The sequence below is a fragment of the Folsomia candida genome, unplaced genomic scaffold (genome assembly GCF_002217175.1).
Source record: "Folsomia candida strain VU population unplaced genomic scaffold, ASM221717v1 Fcan01_Sc004, whole genome shotgun sequence".
NCBI classification, from domain to species: domain Eukaryota; kingdom Metazoa; phylum Arthropoda; class Collembola; order Entomobryomorpha; family Isotomidae; genus Folsomia; species Folsomia candida.
This window is the reverse complement of record NW_019091196.1, coordinates 6,479,017-6,502,006: the sequence shown is the minus strand read 5'-3', so window position 1 is coordinate 6,502,006 and position 22,990 is coordinate 6,479,017. Positions and strand designations below refer to the sequence as shown.

The following is a 22,990-nucleotide window of genomic DNA, read 5'->3' as shown; positions in this document are numbered from 1 at the left end:
TGAGCTCTCCAAGTGGTGAAAGCATGTTGGACTATCGGCCGGATGGATGGGTCGAGGCAGAGGAACAAATCTTCTTTCTCTGGCTCTTCGTGAAATCACTCCAGTCCGATGATATTGATGTCCGATGCGAGAATTGAATTGACCAAGAGTAACATTATGGCTTACTACTACGACTCGAAATCTACCAAATTCACCAGTACATGGATCTCGTGTCATCCCATATATCGTGGTTGGGCTCGATTTGTTACCATTATTAGTAGATGGATGGATGGATGAGCCCATTATACTGCCAAGTGGGTGAAATACCCTCTTATAAATTGGGGATAATAAATTGACACCATTTCGCATATTAATTTCGGGAATTTGTTTATTTATTAAAATAATTTTGCAAAGTTTACGCAGTCTAATTCGCACCATTTCACCCACAATTTCGTAAAATTTAACTTCGTACAAGCGCAATTTCTCATTTATTAATACAATTTTACAAATTTTACGCACTTCATTCACCCACTAACTTCCAAAATTTCGCAAAATTTTACATCATGCTTACAAGCGCGTAATTTTACAAAGATAACGCAGCTTATAAACATCCTTGTAAATTACAGAACAAATTTTCACCTCATAAATGTGCAAATTTCCTCACAAAATCTCTAAGAGTGCCTCATCCACTTGCCTCCTTAAGCTGTGTTCTGCCTGCCCTGTGTACGTCGGAAGTGGGTTGGACGTATGATGGAAGATGCAATTTAATGGCTCACTTACCATTCCGCCATCCAACCCTTTACTACACAGCTTCTCCCTCTGCTGCTTCTGCTGCTGCTTTGTTGCAAATAATGGGCCGTGTGGTACATACACTACACTACATCCATATATCAGTTATGTATATCAGGCTGGCTGGGTAAGAAGAGAGAGAGAAACAAAAAGTGAAAGTCCGGCTAACATGGTCATAAATCAGGGTAGCAAATCAGTCTCTCTCCGTACTTCTGGCTAATAAGGGGCAGCCAGGAGAAAGTAGAAAATCTTCCCACTTTCTCTCTCCTCTCGTCATCTCGCATTTCAATTCTTATTCTTCCCCGAAATTTTCCTCGTCCTCTTGCTTTCCTTGCTGTCTCTTTTTTATCTTTTTTCTTCCTCCCTGAATGTGATATGTGAGCAATAAAGGGAAAAAAGAGGGAAAGATTTCCTCTCCTCCTCAGACTTTCTCTCCAAGACAATAATAACACTCGAGAAACTAAACTGTGAGTTCTGCTGGTAGTCTTGCCGTTTATGGCAGACTTTCTCTCTTACTTTTTTCTACGGGACGACGACTACGACGACGGCTGTTGCTCTCATGTCGGGCTGGTTGTCCAACTTGGTAGTAAGATTGTGGAGAAAGTTCATGTCGGTCGTATAATAATGTAGGTGGGTGGGTAGGGATATATATGCCTACCTGGTTGGTCGTGGTTGTAGGTGATGATATGTATTATGTTACCTGGTGGAGAAAGTATGGTGTTTTTACTCATTCTGCTTTATGTCCCCAGTCGTCGCTTACTTTCTCCTTTGTGGTTATTTTATTTTATCCCTTGGGCTAAAACTTTGTCTCCAAAGCGGCAGTAAGACGAGTCTTGTAATGTGAGATGGATATAGCGGGGTAGGAAATCATGCGACACAACTCTTCGATTAGTGACTTTCTCTGTTTCTGCGGAGGTCTTCCTTTTACAAGAAATGGTGTGGTGTCCTGATGGTATGTAGGGAGAGGGGCACGCTTAGAAATTGTGGAGGTGATTGTTGTAAGGAGGGGAATGGGTTTAATGGGAAGGAAATTGTAATGTTTTTAAGATGGAGGTGTAGAACGATTGGTGGCAATTTGATAAAGGTATTAGATGCACATTAGAACTTTGCGATTGAGATGATTGGGCATAATTTTATGTATTTATAATCCAGTAAGTCTGCAAAATATGGTGCAAATTTTTACAAATTAGTAGAAACGCGGTAGCAATTTGGCAAAGATATTAGATGCACATTAGAACTTTTGAATCAGGTAATTATACATGATTTCCTGTGTTTATAATCTAGTAAATTTGCAAAATTATAGTATACATTTTTACAAACTAATATAAACGGCTTGTTGGATAACAAATTTGTATTTTCCGGAAATTAATGCAACAACTCGGTGTAAAAGACGCAATCAGAATTTTATTGCCAACTTATTTTGTGTGAGCAATAAATTTGCAGCTTCGTAACCTTCCTAACCTCATAAATTATTCCCAATTTTTTAAGTGTGTACACATGCATTTGCTAATAAGTCCAAGTTTCACGGCCAACTAAGTTTTTCCAGTGACATGACTGACTAACTGACTGACGGACGGACGGACGTAGGAGGGACGGACGTTCGCTCATCCTTTTAAAGGTTCAAACACGCTGTTGCTTCGCTTTATCCAAAAGTTCGAGTGGGGTGTGCAGGGGACGTTGAAAAAGTTGACATTTTGACAAATGGGTTCCCGTCAAGTTTAAGCCCCACCCACCCACGAGCGACTCTGCTGCTTGCTGCTAGTTGGAAAAGACGAGGAGGATGTCGTCTTTTGCTCTGCTGCTAAATTCTTCCCCGACACTTTTCTCTGTTCACTTCGCATTTATTTTATGCACCAGTTATCCCGCTGACAAGTCAGACAGGCGTAATCCTTTCTTATTCTTGGTCCCGTTCTGTTTATCAAAATAAAATCTGGCAATAAACAAGGCCCAAGTTTGAGGAGGAAAGAAGGAGGCTTGTCATAACATAAAATCCATTATACATACACTCACAGGCACAGGGCAGAGTTGTGCTGGGGCGGATGTCGAGGGAATTTAGGGCATTTATGGCAAGCCCGATTTGTCCAGGACTTGAATTGGTGTCCTCATAAAGCCAGTGTTGTAACAATTGTGAAGGGAATTTATGCTAAAAATGCCAGAAATGCCTGACCCTTATTTTAATTCATTCGCATTTCATAATTATTATTATAATTATTATTATTCATTTAGTAATTATTAATTATACTATCTGGTTTCCCCTCGTGAAGCCGGTACACACAGCAAAGTTGTGCTTGTGCCGATATAGAGGAAATTTGACCATTTATGGCAAGCCCGATTTATCCATGATTTAAATTGATGTCTCGATAAGACCGATGTTGTAGTGAGTAATGACGCCTCGCATTTATGCCATGACAAAAATGCTGAGCATTTATTTTATGCCAAGATCTTCTAGGCAGTTACGGCATGCCTTATTTGCCCTTGACCTTATTTAAATTTAAGCCCTCATAAGATCAATGTTTAAGGAATATATGCCAAAAATGCCTAAAATATGTGGCAAGTATTTTTTCAAGCCCTGCCCATCCTACAATTCCACTTTCTGCTTTCTCCTCGAGAAGACTGCATCATCGGGTACATGCATGGTACGCATAAGTGTTGTACGTGTATACTCAATGCGGGTGAAATTGGAGGAAATACATAAATGTACCAAGTAATAAATATATGTATGTAATATGCTTGTAACAATGATATGATAAAAATGCATTTTGTGCAGAGACACGTTTTTGTCTTCTTTTTTGTACAAAATTGATTATTTTGCTAATGCAAGAAAGAAATTGTAATATTTCATGCAATTCATGAGATTCGTTCTGTTATGAATGCACAAATGTAAAACTAAAGAATGAATTAATTTACAAAATGAAATATTCTGCTAGTTATCAACGCCAGTAACAAAAATTTGAATTATCAATTATACTTTAATAATCGTAGATACCAGGCCTTCCGTTTATTGATGACTAAAAACAATTTTTAGATAAAATTTTACTCAACTTTTTTCAAAAAAATTTTACTATGTTTTTTACTATTTTATTCATATATATGCAAATTCTGCAAAAAAATAAAATAAATTCAACCCGAATTCCTACCCAAATTCGGATAAAAATCGAATCCCATATATAAAAAATAACCCACAATTTCATTTCATTTCATCTCTTTCAATTCCTTTTCCCCTGAAAAAAATAAGAATTTCTATTCGAACGGATCACTTCGCTTTCTTCCGTCTTTTATAGCCCCAACGGCTCACTTTCACTCATATCTTTCTTCTATTTACTATTATTTACTTTCTCCCTGTCGTTCGCCGCTGCTGCTGCTCTGCTCTTTTTCTGTCCGAATCAATTGAACGAATCCCAACAAGCAATCAACCCCACTTTGTAAAATGATCCATCAAAATAATTTTTTTATTTCATTCCACCATTCATTCCATTCATTTTTCCGAGTTTCCTTCCTTTACAATACGTACCATAAAGTTACATAGGATAAATTGGATTGTGTGTACTTTACTTAGAAAAAAGTCGGTCGGGGTTTATATAACTTGATCTACTTTCACTTTGGATATAATTTACTTTCACTTTCTCCCGTATAATAATTCTTGTGTGTCGGCTCCGAGATAAATAAACTCTGTGTGTGTGTCATTTCTTTTGGGCTTCTTGGTGGACAGGGGAGCCACGCCTCACCATTTTGATTTGATTCATCACCCTCTCAATGGTCCGGCAGGGTCAGGATGAGTGTAAGAGAGGAAAAGAGGGAGAAGATGATGGGGTTTTGGTGGGGGTGGTTGTTGACGGCGTGGTTTGAGTGTTGCATTGCTGCGGGCGTCTCTCCTGTAAAAAATATAGAGAGAAAGTTAGGTGGGGCTATTAAATATGGGGGGAGGGGTAGAATTTTATGGGAGGTGATAAATTATGGGGAGATAACCGGTCTGGTAGTAATTATTAACTTGGTAAAAAATTTGGTAAAACAAGGGACTCAAGTGGTAACAAATTAAGACCGAATTGGTAACGGCAAATATGTGACCGACCGGTCTGGTAGTAAGTTTTGTATAAGATGGAAGTAATTCCCAACTTGGTAAACATTGCGACTCAAATGCTAATAAATCCAGAACAAATTGGTTACGGTAAGTATGTGACCAATTTGACCATAAATCTTTACCAAATTGCACAGTAATGGTCTCGCATCGTTACCATTTGCCGGTACAATACTACCAAACCGGTAAACTGGGTCAACACATCTGGGCTAACCCATAATCTTTCAAAACTTTTAAGTGTGCAACAAAAAAATTTAGTCCCGCGTTGCCCCAACTTCGTTGGTATGTAAGGAGTGAAAGTGCACGATATAAAGATGACGAGGAGCCGGAAAGGACAAAGAGATTCCTTTCCCTGCATTCCATGGAGGGAAGAAAAGAGCATGTCGAGACTTGGTCGCAATCAAATTTCAAACAAGTCCCACCGGAGTCGTTGTGAAATCTCATACCCACCACGGCTCACTTTCCCTACTTTCTCCTCATATTTAACTACGTGGAGAAAAGTGAGAGTCGTGAGCAAGGTGCAGGTTTCAGTCAAAGTGTTGCGAACAGATTGTGTGACATGATACTAAATCCAATTTTCAAAAGTGGCGCCATACTAGGCAGCCTAGTTGGCGGGGTAAATATCACGTTATGGTCCGAGTATTAAAATTAGACCTTTTTAAGGGGCCAAAAAAGGGTCTAATTATAAAATACTAACCATAAATGTGTCCTAAGTAGAAGAATTTTAATTTTTGAAAACTAGCAATTTCTTGAAAGTTGGACGAATAAAAGTAATTTTATTTTTAAGAAACCACCGTCTAATCGCAGACTCGATGGGGCGTTACATACAAATTTCCCGCTACTAATTTCCCCAATTCACCCCAAAGCTTAATCTCTCTTCCAGGTATCTAACGACACCCTGGCACATAAATAATTTTTTTACCGGCCATGACATGGACGAGGATCGTGTTATACGTGAGGCCACCCAGGGCGCAGGTATAAGGTCCGGAATCATTCTGCTTGGCGTTCGCAATATACAACACGGAGACAGCGCCCTCCTTCCTCATTGTGGTTTTCACACTGGAAAGAAGCAGAAAATCAACAAGACCAGAGTTAGAAACCAGACCAGAAATAACAACAATACGGCATACGTTACATTAAACAGTAGTAGTAGTGAAATGATACACTCCATCTTCTTGCCGTACTACATATGATGATGATGAGGAAATAAGTAGTAGTGAAAACGGGCAGGCAGGCGGAGAAAGTCGAAACGACCAACCATCTCATCCCGGGTTTGGTCAATGTGGTGGAATAATGAGGTAACCATTGTCACCCGGAGAGAGAGAGAGAAAGTCTAACTTTCACCCAGCTTGACTTTCACTCTTTCAACTTTCTCTCTACGCCACCCCGAAATGAAATGAGATGAGACATGGAGACATGCTGCCATAAATCAGCAGCCCCACCACCGCCACCCTTATTTCGCCAGTACAGCAATGATAACTCACTTTCTAGCGAGATAAGGGTGGTGGTGGTGGATAATGTAAAATATGCAAATTACGTGCGGGGCGGTTTTTTTAATAGCACTTTAAACCAAGTGGGGACTTGGGAATGGTTAAAAAGGGAGAAAGTAGTCGTGCGTTATAGGAGTCTCAGTTTTTTGGAACGGTTTTTTTGTCCTTGACTGGACAGAAGGAGGCACAAAAAATCTAGAGAGTATCAGGCTTCGATTAGCCCGAGGAAGTCAGTTTTCAACATTTGTTTAGTCGGGGGGGAACACTTTTATGGTTTGGTCTTTTAAATAAGAGGCTGTCCGCTATAATCTTTGCATGTAAAAATATCTTATTTAAAAAATCGAACCATAGTTCCAAGAGGAAACAAAAAAATATAAAATTTCAATCCTAAATTTCTGAATTTGTTTCAAAATTTCAAATCAACGCATTAAGTTTTACAATTACATCGACAGACAGACACTCATTCATAATAAACTTTGCCTCTGCCAAGAACATTAAAATCTATAAAATCTCAATAATAAATTTCTAGACTAGGTTCAAACCTTCTAATCAAATGCATTAAGTTTGAAACAATTAATTGATAGCTCAAACAGACAGACATTCAGACATACATAAACTCCCTCCTAATAAACCCTCCCTCTGCCAAAAACATGTCTCACCCACCCTGGCGAAGAAATACGTTCCAATTCTATTAAGACTTTCACTCCGATCCAACTTTCTCCCAAAACTATGCATTGACGCCATTCTGACAACTTATGTTTGTCCTTGATTGTGCATTTTATGCAATCTAAAATTGAGCCAAATCTATGTCCGTATGTATACGTAATCTTGTTACATTTCACTTTCTTAATTCTCTCATCTTTCCCTTTCTCTCTCTCCGAACGAGGCGACAACAACTTAACTTTACAACAACTTTTGCTGCCTCACCGTTTCCTATTAATTGGGCTAATTAAAACTTGTGCTTTTGCATCTTCACGACTGCTCAAAAGGAGTGAAAGTAACGGTATATTATTGGATGGAGGAGGAGAGAAAACGAGAACTTGTTTGGTTGGGGAGTTTGGCAAACGAGCAGAAACGAGGCATCAGGCAGGGTAATTAACAACTCGAGAAAGTTACTAATTAGCAAGAGTGACGAGAAAGGAAGCAAGGAAAGCAAAGGGCTACCAAAAACTAAATTAACAAACTAAACTCGACTAAAACTGGACTGGACTTATTAATCAATGGATTCATTCAAGTCGGGCATGCATGTGTGTACAATTGCAAAATTTTGAATATTATATAAACCAAACCAAAGGAAACCACCTTCGTTAAAAGTTGGGGGAAAGTTTTTCCTAAAATAGGTAAGTATTCACGCTTGGGTTACGGTTGTAAGGGTGGACTTTGTCTGAGAGCTTAATTTTATCCGTGGGAGAAAGTGGGACATTTATAATGGGATTTAAGGTCACCTTTAATTAAAGATTTACGCCGGGTTGGGCCGCTTGTAGTAAAATTAGTGTAATAGAAAGTTTCGTTTGTTGCGAAAAACAATGGTGTAATGGTTAAAAGCCATTTCTTAAAAATTGAGAAAAACATGATAGTTAAATAAGAATAGATTCGTCCCATTGGTAGTTTTTTTTGTGTAATGAAATTAAAATGTACTCAAAATTATCACACCATGCGCGTATCCGTAGTTTTAAAATTGATAAACAAAATTATTTAAAAAAATATTTTTTTTCTAATTTTTCATCTGTTTTTTAACCAGATAAAAATCAGGTTCAAAAAATAATAATGTAACGTAAAGTCTCGTATTTTACAAAATAAATAATAATTTGATGTCATGATTGAACGCCATTTCATAAAAATGAGAATTAAATTCACTAATAAAGTAACATTAGATTTTGTGAAACTATTCGTTTCGATGAAATAAAAATTCATTAAAAATTATCTCGCCATGTAGCTCCAAAATTTGTAAAAAAATAACAATGAAAAAAATCGCGTGTAGTAAAATTAACGTAACTGAAATTTAAAATAATAATCTGATGTAATCATTAAACGCCATTTCATAAAAATTGAGAAAACATTCACAAATATTAAACAACCGATTTCTCGAATTTCTCGAATTTCTCGAATTTCTCGGCGAATCGAATTAAAATTTTTTCAAAATTATCTCACCATACGATCTGTACCTCTAAAATTTGGAAAACATGTTACGATGAAAAAATCACTTATGGTATTATTAATATAACGAAAAGTTTCGTTTTTTTCACAAAAAAAGTCAAATGTATGGGTTAAACGCCATTTTATGGAAATTGAGAAAAAGTTCAATTATGAAACAATCACAGATTTCATCAAAGGTAAAGGTCAAATAAAAATTTACTAAAAATCTCACCAAGCGATCTATACGTCCAAAATTTGTATACAAAAATACGACGAAAAAATCAACTTGATGTACATAATAATTTAACGACAAACTTAACAAACTGTTGACAGGATTATAGTAGATTTCAAAATCTCATACTCTTCTCGCTCAATTTTTTTCAACTACCACAAATTTAAAATTTATTAAAAATTATTCCACCCCGTGTACCAAACTAACTTAAATATATTTAATTTCCTCAAGCCTGTCAGTACGATGGGTGTGGTTTGAGTAAATTAGGGTGGTTCCCCTGTCGTGGTGGGTGTGGGTAATGGGGTGGAAGAAGTGCTCCTACATCCACTTTCCATCATCTCGGCCACTGCACTCCATTACATATATTACATCATTTACCAATTATTATGCCACGCTATGTCCCAAGTCCTAGCTGGCTAAATCTCCTTCCACCCCATTCAACAAGAGGACCAAGTACCCAACTTACTTTACTTTCACTTGCTTTCTCCACCACCCAAAGAAGAATGACTTGCTCTCCTTGAACAATTTCGCCAAGAGAGAGAGAGAAACTACCTCAAACTACTTTTATTATTGCGGACATTTTATTTCTTGCACACTAAAAAAATGTGGGAATATAATTTTATTGCGGGGTTATTACCTACATATCTTGAGAGACAGATGGTATGATGAGGAGACGATAGATATAATTGTGGTAGAATCGGTTGCGAAAATTTTTACCTGGCCAACTTTTTGGTGAAATATCACAAAAAATGGACAAAGTTACATAAGAAAGTTACGTAATATAACAAGATCGGTAAAAAAAGTCTACCGGACAAAATGATAACAAAAAACTAACTGGTTGCAAATCTGGATCAGCGAAACGTTACAAAATTATAATAAAACTTTACCCAATTAAAACATTACCAATCGGTTACAAAAACTTTGTGACCAAATTGGCTACAAGGACTCATTTCATTAGTAGTAAGAATTGATAAAGACCTCTATTTTTAAATTTTATAAAATTATGAAAGATATTTAAAAATTTATGCCATGAAAGTGTACCTTATTCCACCACGGGACGCGTCATAGTTGAGGGTGAGGTTGTTATGTCGCCAGAGGATGGAGTATGTCGGGGGGAGGTGTGTAATCACACAGCGGAGTTCCACCGTCGACCCGGAATTGTAGTACTTATCCGTCATCTTTCGACCCAGATCGTCCACCAGGCTTATCTTCGGTACTGCACAAGAAACAATAACCAATTTAGGCACATTTTTCTCTATTATTTCTTGATAAACCCACATGAAATTGGTGGAAACGCACAAATTAAATATAGCAGTGATGAATTTACATAAAGATAAGTAGTTATCGTGACCTTATATAACCGTGTAATAAATATTTCAACAACACAATCTCACGATCTATGAAATTAATGGTCGCTGTGCATATTTGTATAATTTTTTTTAGCGGCGGTAAATACTTACAAATGTTTAAAGATTTAGCAAATTGACAAAGTAACGAATTTCCAGTGGATTAAAAAGACTCGAAAAAGAGTCGAATTTCAAAAGCTGGATTTATAATTTATAAAGCTGGACTTCTTCGTGAATATATGACACGAATCCATGTAAATAATTTAGCTAATGAATTTCAGTTCTCATATAACTCCTCGCTGTATGACAAATGCACAAAAAATCCCAATTAACATCTTTAACATCTATTTCAGAATATATTACGTTATGCATACGTTAAAATTGTTTGTTTTGACGTAAATATTTTACACAAAGTAAAAACTATAAAAAAACGTCTAATGGCAAATTAAATTCTTTCACTAGTAATATTTTATGTGCACATCAATCCCGTATTTATTTAGTCGCATAAAATCAACGAATATTAAATTGCAGTCTACACAATCAGTAGTGAACTAAAAGATTTAAATTCACTTTCCAAATTTTTGAAATATTTCGTATTTTATGGAAATCCTTAATAATTTAAAATTTAGAAAAAATAAGAATAACAATCCAACTTAAATTGCAGAATTTTTTAGATATCACATGAATAAAACTAATAATTACAAATAAGAAAAAATCTTGTACGTTTAATCGACAAAATTAAGACATCTATAAAAACCTGAGTGAAGCATCTCGTCAAAATTCCTACAATTTGATGCAGCATTTCATGCAAAAAGTTATCCACAACTTATAAATTCCCCCCAATTTAATTTCCTTAACTAGTAGTTTGACCTCTTATTTTATAAATTTGTTTACCAATAACGGTGAGATTGACCCCCATCGCTTGCGGTGGGTGGGACGAGACTTGACAAGCATATGCCCCCCCATCCGCCTTCTCGACCCCTTGAATCCGCAACTTCCAGTCGTCCGGCTGCTCAAAGTTGATGCTTAAACGGGTATCCTGCGAGTACGTGTGTAACCCAAAGGTCAACAATTTCACTTGACCGTCCCCCTCACCGCTTTGTTTCACCCAGGACACCTGCATTACAAAGAAACAAAAGTAGACCACATCAAAATCGAATAACTAAAATCCTTCAAAACCATAATCCATCATAGGCAAAATCTTCAAACAAATCTTCTCCGAGGGAAAAATGTGTCTGGAAAATGTGTCGCCTTCCAAAACGGAGAGAGAGATCTTCAAAGGAGTCAAAGTGAACGCATTCATCCTTTAAATATATAACTTGTGCTACGTTGCAATCTGTCCAGAATTGGGTGCGATGCAGGGGTTCAAAAAATAGAGAAGGAGAGGGTGTACGAAATGGGAGAAAGTGTGAGATTCAAGGATTTTCTACCAGTAAAAAGGATGCACGAAATGGGAGCCACCGAGTGGTGCTAGCTATGTTTTTTATCAATTAAAAAAAATCTTGTATTTTAATCACTTTTTATTTAAGACTTGAAAATAAGTTGCAAATTTTTCAAAAAATGTAATAATTAACTGCCACTGATTAAAAATATCATAATTTGATAAGTTAAAAGCAGTACTTTAGGTGCTTCTGGTGGTGCTGCGGTGATGCTACTTCAAGAGCTACTGTATGTTTTTCATGAATTTCAATGTCAGATTTGACCACAATTTGTCCCAGTGTTCATCACAATATTTTCTCCCAAAAACTGCACCCACCCGAAACCTAAAGAAGACCCACTTTTCTCTCATTTCTTTTCCCTCAACTACTAAACTAAACCATTTTTTGCTCCTAAAATAAAATGAATGAGAATGGTTTTTCAGGATTGGAAAGTGGGGAAAGGAAACGGATTTTAGGACATGTTTTCACTTTCACTGCGAAAAATATGAAATATGTTTTTTTTTCTGCACAAGCAGCCCTGACTTTCACCCACCATTCCAATATTGGATAAATGAACTATTTCCTTCTAAGTTGGATAAGTGATTACCCGTTACGTAACGTAACGAAACATGTACGTACTTATACATTTTGGATAACTACTCGGCCCGACAGAATCAGATAACTGTGGAGCAATAACACTTACGCCATGCCAGGCAAATGACTATGACGCCAATAAAATGTTACCTAATCCAATTTAACAACCTTGTGTGTAGCTGGCTGCATAATGAAAATTGGCCAATTCGCTTTTTAGCACGAGCAAGGCCTCAATTTACAACGGAGCAGTTTAATTTTGTATCAATCACTAATAAATAATCGGAGGTGACCTTTTTTCCCGAAAGAAAAATCAATCAGTCATCCTTCCCCTCTTTCTGGCTGCGATACTAATGAAGTCAAATGTCACATGAACCCAGACAGCGATAAATTAATGAATCATGATGTGATCAAGTTTCCAAATTGGGTGGAAATTCCGGCCGTATTTTTAACGAGAGAATCAATAAATCGGAGAGGATTTTAATGCTTGATAAGGAATCGATTGATGTACGAGGTGTAACAATTTTTGAGAAATTGGGAATTTAAAATTTTATATTTTGTGTGAGACTTTATCGACAAAAGAGAGTTTACTACATTTTAAGTGATAAATTAAGATGTTTAGATCTCGGGAATACCGGCCATTTTATCGATAAAAAAGCGAAAATTATTCGTGGAAAATAATTTTATGGCTACATAAAAAGTCGTAATTTTAAAATTAATTTTAAAATATTAAAATTCTAACACATTTTACAAATACTAACTCTAACAATGGACATTATTTTCGACGCTACAATTTCCAAAATTTCTCGACTTATAGATCGATTCGAATTTAAACTTGGGATTAAACTCTGTCCCTAAATATTGCATACGTTTTTGACGGTTTTATGCGATTCCATTTCAATTAGATTTTTCTGAAAAAATTAAATTTGTAATTTTCCAGAAATATTAAATTTTTAGAAAAATTAAAAATTAAGTGCAAGTTTAGCATCAAAAGCTAGAATAAATTGTTTTATCAAACAACATCCATGTACTTATATCGACAAAGCTTCCTTAAATTTTTAATTTTCCAGAAACATTAATTTTTTAATTTTCCAGAAAAACCAAATTTTTAAGTTTCCAGATTAAAAAAAATATTTCCAAAAACTAGGAATTTCATGCGAAATCCACCCACCGTTTTATCGTTGAGCAGGGTGACTTTGCAGTGGAGGAAGGCCGTTGATCCGAGGTGGACGGTGATGTTGGTGGGGTTGTCTGGCGAGAAGAATGGGAGTGGTTCGGCCGTCGAGGTCGTGGTGTCCTCCTCCGAATCGTAGTCGATGATCATGGGCAGGAGGGTCGAGTATGAGGGGTGCCCACTCGGCAGTAACATCAAAAACCACACCCCCCACAAGAACAATCCCGCCATCATCACAGAAATATAGGGAGCAGAAGTTATCTTCTAAATATTGCTTATCTATCACTTAGCCCAGGAAAGCTAAAGTTAATAAGGTCAAAATTTCGCGAATTTGTTTGCAGAATTTTACACTTTAAAATTGTTCACTTATTTATTTATTAGTTTGTATATTTTTACTAGGAGCTCTCAAGACTCAAAAAATGAGCGAAATGAGCAATGATCAGAAAAATAAAAAATCAGATTTTTCTGCTCAAACCTTGAACGTACCACTTTTTTTATCGATCATAATTCTTGAGAATCGTGATCTTTATTTGTTGGAAGTTCAATCATTTGTTTATCATTTTCATGGTTCTAAATGCAGTTTCATAATTCACAAAATGGCCCAAATAACTGAACGTCAAGAGATATTTGAATTTTTATCATTATTTATTTATTTTTATGTGGTCGTAATATGGTTTTAATGGAGTTGAACAACAAGCCCCTGATATTTTTAAGATGAAGCTGTGCCAGTCTATGAAAATATTGCAGGAGAATTACCGGACAGCATTTGTCTCAAATAATTCATTTTATGCAGCAGCAATAAACAATTATAAATCTTATATTTAGGACTTTCTTCGCAGCTAAGGGCCAAAGCATCTTGGAGACGACGAAGGAATTCAGTGTGTTTGGCTACCTGCTCAAAAATTTTTTTGCAATTAAGGATATGGTCATTCGAAATTACATGTGGATAAAAAACTATCATTTACCTTAAAAATGTAATTGTCGACGACATAGATAATGTGCCGTGTCAATTTTTATTTGTGGTGTCGAGTGAAAAGTTTTTCGGCCGCCTACCTCCACGACACTACGTTTGTTACGACAAATTACGGGATTTGCAACTTTTTCGACGCTGGTACTCTTAACCTTGGTCTTGGGACCCATAATGATAAAGAATATTTTTTAGAAAACTTTGCTTAATTTTTTAGCGAATAATTGAAGTAAACAAACAGCTGATGTGCTGATGTGGAGCAGAATGAGCAGGATTATGAGAGAAAAAATCAACCCAAAACTCGATTTTTTTCTTGAGCAAGAAAATCTGATTTTGAGCGAAATCGCATGCGCACAGCGGAGCAGAAAAGATCAGAATGAGCGATGAGCAGAAAAATCTGATCTTTTTTAGAGCTTTGAGAGGACCTACTGTCGAAATTTATAATTTACGTTGTAAATTGGTTTTAAGCTTTTTCAGATGTATTTTAAACATACGATAAATGGTATTATTTGATAACTTCGAGTATTAATTTGTCAACAATTTTAGCACTCCATGAATTTGGTAAGAAATTTGAAAAAATTTGTTTGTTTTTTTGCGAGTTTTAAGGTAATTTTAAGTTTTTAATTTTTTTTTAATTTGCGAGGTTTAAAGTCGATAAGGTTCTCTTAATAAATAAACAAATTTAGAAACATTTTCTAGATGAATTTTGCCGATTCCCAAAAATTTGGAATTTCCAATCAATTCTTCCAAAAGTTAATCACGATTCGTTATACAACTAAATATTCATGCAAAAAATGCCACATATTAAGTCGTCAAATGAAAGTCAAAAATTCCGACCCAATTTTTTTTATTACTTATTCATCCCCACCAGACCACGAAAGTAAAGTGGGAAAAGTTGAGAGAAAGTTTTTACACGAGAAGAAACTTGGTCAATCTCTCGATTCGATTGAGATTGTGGAGACACGCCAGAGAAGAAGAATGGAGAACACAATTCCGAGAAATCTGAACACAGACTGAAACCCGAGTCTGACTTTCACCATGCTTTTCTCCTCTTTTTCTCACTTTCTCCACGGCCAAATTTACTGAGACCTTCACCCAAGAGACGGGACGGGCCCAGAATTTCAGGAGAATTGAGACAGGCAAAAAATGCGTACAAACACACGGGAAATAATGCGGTGATAAAATTATTACCGAAACTGGTAATATTTTTCCATGTAATTTGCCTGAAATCGGTTACAGCGTTTCATATTAACAAATCAGATTTAAATTTTGTGTAGATAATTATTGCTACCGTTCGGTAACAAATTATTTTTACAACTATTTTTATTACCACATTATTTAGAGTGTACACATTGTATTTTATTACAAGTTACGCCATCAAGAAAAACATAATACGTAAGAAGTGTTACTCTAATTAAATGCCGTCACGATCACGATCACGACTACCTACTTTGTTAATAATGTTGTGTACTTTTTCGGGTATTCTGTCCTGTCTTTTTTATTGGGACGACGTGTTAGAAGTTGTCCTGGTGGTGGTGGTAGTGTCATCAGTCCTGTTCGCGTTCACAAGACATGCTGGCACCTCTTCACACTTGGCGACACAGTCGGCGCGAAGAATCCACTTGTTGGCGTTTCCGTTGCGACCCGTATAACCGAATTTGGTGCAGGATTTGGTCTCCGGGTCGAAATAGTAGCGGGTGAAGGGCTTCTTCCCAGGACCGCCGGGTTCTTTGGGGAGAAGGCATTCATCTACATAAAAGGAAACGTGATTAATTAGGAAGGTTATAATTATAGATAAGTAAGACTTCCTTACCGGGACACTTATCAGGTTTCCCCCCACTCGTGAGACTCAAAGTGGCCATGATGGCAATGGAAATTATAAAAAGACGCATTTTTGCAATGGATCAGATCAAATTGTGGCTGATAATTGTGCAGAGAGGGGAACGGATGCCACCTTTTTATAAAATTTGGATCATTAATGCAACGTCATTAATGACGGAGTTAAACGTGCTGTTTTTAACAAGATATTAGTCACGGATTCGTTATTTACTTGACAAAATATTGTTGTATGAATTAAACCGAGTGGAAATAAACTGACGCTGAATGAAACGGGTTTGAAATCAGTCTCGGATTTATTCTTGCTTAAAAAATAAGGCATTATAGAAATCCATACACTAATTCATAATTAATTAGTATTACTTTGTTTATAAAGCACCGTAATTATGCATAGAAAGAACTAGATCTTAAATATGCGACAAATTTGTAAGGCATGGCATAGCTAATCAGGTATAAAATTTTAGTAAACAGGGGAAATTTAGTGGAAAATTTATATACAAAATATTCCATTTGTAAGTATAAATATTTAGTTAAACTAACAACAACTTTTAATCAAGGCGACGTAATCCAACTGACGCCAGTCCCATAACACATCAAAATATCGTCCTCTGGTGATAAGACGAATCCTTGACAGTCCTTCACCCCACTCATCGCGGTTCCCAGTACGTCCCCACTTTCTACCCCCCACCTTGATACCACTTGGTCATTTGAGCAACTAAATATCACGTCTTCTAGTCCCTTCCCCCAAGCCACGCCCGCCACGGCGCCCCGTTGTTCTCCATCATGACTCCAAACTAGGTTCAATTTCGGTTCCAAATCAAAGTTTGTCAGCCTCCATAATGACACTGAACAGTCGTCACCCCCGAGAACAATGTCGATACTGCCGTCGTCATTCCTTGACCCTTTGATCGCCATACTCATCACGGCACATGTCCTGACTTGCTGTTGGAATGAGGGAGTCATCTTCTCGGTGGAAATTAGGATAACATCATCATCGCCATCGTCCCCACTATTTACTACTTTGGGAAGCCGCCACAACATCAAATCCCCGTTGGAACATCCTCCAAACACAGTTCTGATTTCATTTAACTCTGTGAGGTGGACAGTCAATAAGGCGTGGCCATTCCCTTCCAAAATAGTCAAAATTTCGAATCTCCCTTCACTCAAAGAGTGGGAAATGATGCGGAGTAGGCCATCAGAGCATGCAGCGCCAAGGAGGAAATTGTTCTTATCTTGACGAGGGAGCAGAGCAAGGTCCATAACTCTAATGTCAGTCTCATCCGCCTTGTTCAGCTTCTTCCTCCCTGATCCGACCAGGACGATGTGTCCGACAGGGCGACATTCTGCGTCCTTAGAGTTGAGACCTGTCACGATTTGTCGAATAAATAAGAATACATACGCGTATGTATAATTCCTAGTCCAATTTTTAGGTCTTACAAAAAATAGTGGCATTTATTTCTGATCTTCCCCCTCCCGACCACAAAAGGACGGAATTATCATCGTCTCCCAGCCGTATAGCAACTATTGTCCTCACACTAGAAGAATGTGTCGTGATGCGGTGGATAGTTTCGAACACGTGACCAACTGTGTAATATGATACGATACGGATTGTCCCATCCTCACTTCCGGTCGCGAGGTAGTAATACTCATCCTTGTTGTGGTCCATCGTTCCCAAGAGGATGCCACAGTTTATGGTTCTAGTGTGTAGACCGGGCTGTAAATATTAATTAAAATTAGTTAATCAACATTTAGAAAATAGTGACGTTATGACTTTGATTTGACTACTCACCTTGAGCACCGATTCTATCGAATTTCTCAACGTAATTGGACAAAAATAGAGCTCCCGATCCCGCATGAATGCCATAGTAGCATTCCCACCGTTATCGCTTCGCCAAGACCATCGCCTATGACCACCTCCAACGTCCGTGATCTCATTCAGGATACGTTTCTGTTCCCAACTGTAGAGGAGAAAGCTGCCCTGTAAATAAAATAAAGGTCAAACATTGTGCCTTCTCTCATAACATGACCTAAACTAAACCAACCCACCTTATGAAATCCTGCCACAATTAACTCCTTCCCAGCCATGGTCACCACCATACTCGCCACCCACGGAAAGGGGGGAAAGAACTGTTGTATTTGCGTCAACTTTGGAATACCTGTGGCCTCATCAACCTCCAGTTTTAACTTTTTGACCCCGCCGTGCTTCCCTCCACTCAATATCCACCCGTTGTACTCCACCAGGCATGTAACACCCTCCTTGTGTACATCTTTCAGCATAGACAAACTCTTAACAGGCGGCCCACAATGAATTTGTTCGGGAGTTGTTAACAACCCCGCATTGAAATCCTCTCTATGCTTTTGCCTCTTGTCTTTAGGATCTCCATACCAGACGTGAATGTTTCCCTCTTCATCTCCACCAAGACACCAGTCAAAATTGGGAGTGGTCATGAGAACGGCAGGCAGCCCGGGGCGGGTCAGCGAGGTCAGGTCGTATTTTATGAAGTATTTCCCGCTAACCCTTGTTGTTTTTGGATCAAAGAGTTCTTGACCAAGTTTTGGACTTTCACGGGTGACACCAGGTTTTAGATGACGGTAGAATTGAAGTACATAAGCTGTAAAGAAATATGTAGACATAAAACATTTCATTAAGCTTCAATAATTAATTAAATAATCACCTGTGCCCAGAGTGACTATAATGCAAGTCATTCCCCCCGGGACCCAATGAATGTTAATAATTTTGGACTCGAATTGATGTTCGAAGACATTAGTGCAAATGAATGCCTCCGGAAGACACGGCTGGTGATTTTTTGACCAATCTGCAAGTTCCAAATAAAAATTATAGTAAAATTTTGGTACATTTTATACATCGGCATAATTACCTTCGACCACAGTGTGCATTAACCAAAATTCCCCCCTGATCCCACCCAAGGCGAGGAAGTGTTCGTTTGTACACAAGGCCATCACTCCGCCCGTCTTCCTCATGTTAACATGATACCAGACACAGGCACGTTGAAACTTGCGGGTGCAATTGTACGCCAAAATGCGCCCCTTATCCATTAACGCTAAGAGATAGTGTTGCCCCCAGACAATTACATTACGGGGAAAATCTTTATTCGCTGAAATTGAAATAACAGAAATAATTAATTTTAGAGTTACAGTTGAAGGTCAATAATATTAACATCAAAAGCTCGTATTCTTACCCACGGATCGCTCATATTTATTAAGAATGACCAAATGTGCCGTCATTATGCAAGGGGTGAGCCTATCCCGGAGGATGAGCTTTGGTTTGTTCTGGTAGGCAAAATCTCGCCAAATGTTAACCGCACCATCGTGTCCTCCGGTGTACTGGTTAAACAAATAACGATTAAGTACTTTGGGATGGGACATGATTGACAATGCAAAATTCTTACGAGAAGATTGTAGCGATCGTCGTGAACACAACTGTAAATTGGAGCACCATCATGACCTCGCCAGTTCTTTGAGACGGTCTCATCATAGCTGTCGACACGGATGTAAGAGTCCTAATGTTATTAATCTTTAGTTAATATTGAGCAAAATGACAGGACATTAATTATTTAGTAAGTCGTATATCACTACCTCTCCGACCGAAATCGTGAACAAGAATCCCTCAAAAGTAACCCAAATCGCGTTCCAAACACGTGACTCGTGTCCTGTCATTGTTCTTTGTACTTGGACTAAAGGGGGCAGCCAGTGTTTAGGCGTTTCTGGTTCTTCTTCGGCCGGTGGTTCCCTAGCTGGCTCAACTTCCGCTTTGTCTCCCTCACCACCTTGTTCAGCGCTACTCTGACCCTTTGGTTTTATGGACACCGCTTTCATCTCAGCCATTAACTTTGCCTTAGCAATCATCTTATCTGCCCAGTCGAGACTGATATTTTTTCTTGTCGAGAAAGTCCACACTTTTACCGTCCTGTCGTCCGACGTGGACAAGAGGAAATTCCACCTCTCGTTGAAACAGAGTGAAAATGGAATCCCTGAGTGACCTTCTAGTCGATGGAGTACAATACCCGTTTTTCCATTCGGATCCGGCCTCCAGACAAGAATTCCTTTCAGAGTCGTCCCCGCAAATATGACCAGCGATTCTAAACTCTTTCCCGCAGTCGTGGCGCAGTAGAGCGTTTCCGCTTCAGATCCCCATCGCCCAATCTCGGTCATGCTTAATATTCCTGTTCCTTCCTCGGCCAGAACTTTGAACAGGACTAGGCCGTTGAGGAGTGTCACCATTGCGAGAGTTTCGCCATCGTCCAACCTGTAGTTAGATTTAATTAATTAACGCTACTAATCGAAGTCGAGAATTAATTAATTAATTTTCACCCACCATCTCGCCGCAATCGGAATAAAGTCCAAGTTCACAATGGCTGACCTTGGCGTCATAACCGTAGCTAAATCCAAGTCAATTCTGACCAGAGTGACCGAATTATGTGCCCATACGACCCCCTTAGATTCACCCCAGGAGCCAAAATCCTTGTAAAAGCAGAGACCTGTGTTTGTTTTTAATAAATGTTATAAAAATCCTGGCTCGATTTTCATCAAAATTCACCAAAGTTAAATAAATTTCACTCACCGGAAATGGCGACATGGTTCGGGAACAGTTGAAATGTGGGGGGTTGACACTTTTTCTTAACAATTGGACGATGTTCATTGTGAATGGTCAGAATTACGATGGAGGGACCTTCCGCCGCAACGACGGAGCAGTTTTCCAACAGAGCGAGAGATGTGATTGGGGTGCATTGGGCGAGCAGGTGACCTGGCGAGGTCATCCTTGTCGTGTTTCTTCGGTGTGGGGGTGGTTTTCTCGAGTGAGAAAATAATACCGAAATTTTCTGTTACTTATTTTTATTTTGTGCATCAACTTTTTTTGATGAAATAAGTTGAGCACATTATGATGCTGCTGCCGGGTGAGATTTGTTCTCGGATGGGGTTTCGTGCTACGATCGAACTCAAATTTATGAAAAATTCGTGCCGACATGTAAATTCACTGCAGAGAAATTTATCAAATTTTTTCAGTAAATAAAAGAAACAGAAAATGATTTTGCGAATCAAGATAACGAATCATTGGGCGTCAGATTAGATCGAATTTAACTTGGCATATACTTTTGATGTTCTAATTTTTTCATGAATATCGTACATCGCACATTTAATCTTTATGCATCATTCATTCTCCTATGACAAAGAATACAACTATGATTATCAAAATTATAGAGTTACATATTTATCACTCCATATTTATTATTTCTGTTACGATAATCCTTTTCGAATATAACACTTTTTATGTAAACTAAAATTCGTTTTCATATACTTTCTGGCATTCTGCAATTTTTCGGCGTCTTGATCGTCGATATCTTTAAACTAGTGGTGTCCATAAGATGAAAATAATCGTCATTTGTAACTACTCTTTTTCGTTAAAAGCCTGCAGATCCAAACAAAAAATTATTCATCGTTTCCCAAATTATTTCCGCAACGTTCATATATTTCTTAACTTGTTTCACCTCGCCAACATTGAACTGAGCAATCCCATTAATGTGATCATATCCAATGTACCTACAACCCTTCTGGAGTTCGCATGCTTTTTGTACAGTCGTCCAGTAGTTGAGGACTTGAGGGTCACGATTATTCTGCTGAAGCCTTCTCCCAGATTCGTCCTTCGGCCAAACATTCTTGTTCACAATGCGCGTCGGGACGGAAAAGTTGAATTCAAAATTTATCGTGTCACGGTCAGCATCCCACTAAATTAAATTAAATGAACACTAATTAAATTTAGATTTTGTTTGGATATTCTCAATAATTTTCAAGTCACCAATTCATCCAAATTCATCCCGAACACGTCAACATTTCCACAGAACGTCATGCTGCCTATGTCTTCATGCGTCACGACAAAATTGTTGACTTTACATGTTTCGTTCAGAGTGATTCTGTTCAATTCTTGAATACTTGGAATTGTTGAAATTTTCTTGTTTTTGCAATTCACCCGACAAATGTTGCGATTCAAAATTATGTCTTCCACGGCTTGTTTGGCAGCAGATGGGATGCGAGGGATTATTGGTGGAGGACATGGCACGACGGGGTTGTACTGACTTGTTTTCGGTGGGGGGAATATGGTTCCCAGGAAATTTACCCATTCGTGACCACTCACCCCCTTTCTGGCCATTTCGAAAGCCTCTGAAGCAATTCTTGCTAGTGGAATGGGTTTGGCGACTGGTGGAACATTTTTTTTGGGGGGTCGTGGGGTATAAACATTTGCTAAGAAATGTGCCCACACGGGACCACCCAACCTCTGCTTCACCTTTTTGAGAGCATCTGGAGTAAGATCGGTTAATGGGATGAGTTGTGCAGTCCTTAGGCTTTCGGGTTGACGATGAATATCAGGATGACGACCTTCAGGGGGAGGTGGACCAACATCGTTAGATTGTTCCAGTTCCATGTTCCCAGGTAGTGAGCGGTTTCCGGTGTGAGTGTCCAAATGATAACCAAGCAGACTATACAAATTTTTCTAAATTGTCTGCGTGAAATTTCTGTCAGTGTTATCTTGAATTTTATTTATGAAAAATTGCATACAATTAAAGCCGTGACGACAGCCTGCAGTGGTATTGGGGATTTGTCGACATAACCAATTTACCATAATTTGGTCATTTTCTATTTTTTTGTAAAATTCATGTTTGCTCATTATTTGTTACATTTATGATTCAACCCAAACTTAATAATACAATAATTTTTACATCATCATTAAATTACCATAATTTATTTTTAACTTTAACTAATCTCTTAATTTTTAGGAACTGTCCTCCAATCTGATTTATTTAACTCGGTTTATATAATAACTTGTCATATTTTACTTTCGGATGTAAATCCTTCCATAAAATCCAAACCTGTCAAAAAAATTCGCTTTTATACATTGCTCCAAAAGTTATGTAACGTAAGTATTTACTAATAAATAAATCC

The 22,990-nt window shown here is 37.9% G+C and overlaps 3 protein-coding genes across 4 annotated transcripts; all 3 read right to left on the bottom strand.

Annotated features, from left to right (window-relative positions):
• Positions 1–4,191: 4,191 nt before the first annotated feature.
• On the bottom strand, positions 4,192–16,152 carry LOC110849001 (cell adhesion molecule 1). Of its 2 annotated transcripts, none has more exons than XM_035850997.1 (7): positions 16,011–16,152; positions 14,196–15,946; positions 13,228–14,122; positions 10,942–11,164; positions 9,743–9,917; positions 5,766–5,902; positions 4,192–4,640 (listed from the first exon to the last, which is right to left on the bottom strand). In XM_035850997.1, exons 3-7 carry the CDS (start codon positions 13,462–13,464, stop codon positions 4,519–4,521), a joined length of 894 nt encoding a protein of 297 aa, XP_035706890.1. In that variant the 5' UTR covers positions 13,465–14,122; positions 14,196–15,946; positions 16,011–16,152; the 3' UTR covers positions 4,192–4,518. The 2 variants fall into 2 exon arrangements, with proteins under 2 accessions (XP_035706890.1, XP_021952068.2); XM_022096376.2 differs by having other exon boundaries at positions 13,228–13,595; positions 14,647–15,946.
• Positions 16,153–16,310: 158 nt separating this feature from the next.
• LOC110848471 lies at positions 16,311–20,958 on the bottom strand. Its single transcript, XM_022095698.2, has 11 exons — positions 20,616–20,958; positions 20,370–20,532; positions 19,631–20,300; positions 19,444–19,554; positions 19,234–19,378; positions 18,913–19,149; positions 18,709–18,849; positions 18,080–18,645; positions 17,823–18,011; positions 17,471–17,747; positions 16,311–17,397 (listed from the first exon to the last, which is right to left on the bottom strand). The coding sequence occupies exons 1-11, from the start codon at positions 20,809–20,811 to the stop codon at positions 16,586–16,588; spliced, it is 3,507 nt and encodes a 1,168-aa protein (XP_021951390.2). The 5' UTR covers positions 20,812–20,958; the 3' UTR covers positions 16,311–16,585.
• A 330-nt stretch (positions 20,959–21,288) lies between these two features.
• LOC110849557 lies at positions 21,289–22,608 on the bottom strand. The gene is made up of 3 exons (XM_022096976.2): positions 21,849–22,608; positions 21,541–21,777; positions 21,289–21,461 (listed from the first exon to the last, which is right to left on the bottom strand). The coding sequence occupies exons 1-3, from the start codon at positions 22,470–22,472 to the stop codon at positions 21,441–21,443; spliced, it is 882 nt and encodes a 293-aa protein (XP_021952668.2). The 5' UTR covers positions 22,473–22,608; the 3' UTR covers positions 21,289–21,440.
• Positions 22,609–22,990: the final 382 nt, after the last annotated feature.

Bases quoted from the DNA above. Each gene is read 5' to 3' on its own strand.
- LOC110849001 (XM_035850997.1), bottom strand. From the start codon at position 13,464: ATGATGGCGGGATTGTTCTTGTGGGGGGTGTGGTTTTTGATGTTACTG. The intron at 11,165-13,227 runs GTGGGTGGATTT...TTTGTAATGCAG, and splicing joins CCCTGCTCAACGATAAAACG to GTGTCCTGGGTGAAACAAAG. The intron at 9,918-10,941 runs GTAAACAAATTT...TTTCTTGTGCAG, and splicing joins GGTCAATCTCACCGTTATTG to TACCGAAGATAAGCCTGGTG.
- LOC110848471 (XM_022095698.2), bottom strand. From the start codon at position 20,811: ATGACCTCGCCAGGTCACCTGCTCGCCCAATGCACCCCAATCACATCT. The intron at 20,533-20,615 runs GTGAGTGAAATT...AAACAAACACAG, and splicing joins GAACCATGTCGCCATTTCCG to GTCTCTGCTTTTACAAGGAT. The intron at 19,379-19,443 runs GTAAGAATTTTG...TTGTTTAACCAG, and splicing joins ACGATCGCTACAATCTTCTC to TACACCGGAGGACACGATGG.
- LOC110849557 (XM_022096976.2), bottom strand. From the start codon at position 22,472: ATGGAACTGGAACAATCTAACGATGTTGGTCCACCTCCCCCTGAAGGT. The intron at 21,778-21,848 runs GTGACTTGAAAA...AATTTAATTTAG, and splicing joins GGATGAATTTGGATGAATTG to TGGGATGCTGACCGTGACAC. The intron at 21,462-21,540 runs GTGAAACAAGTT...TTGGATCTGCAG, and splicing joins CTCAGTTCAATGTTGGCGAG to GCTTTTAACGAAAAAGAGTA.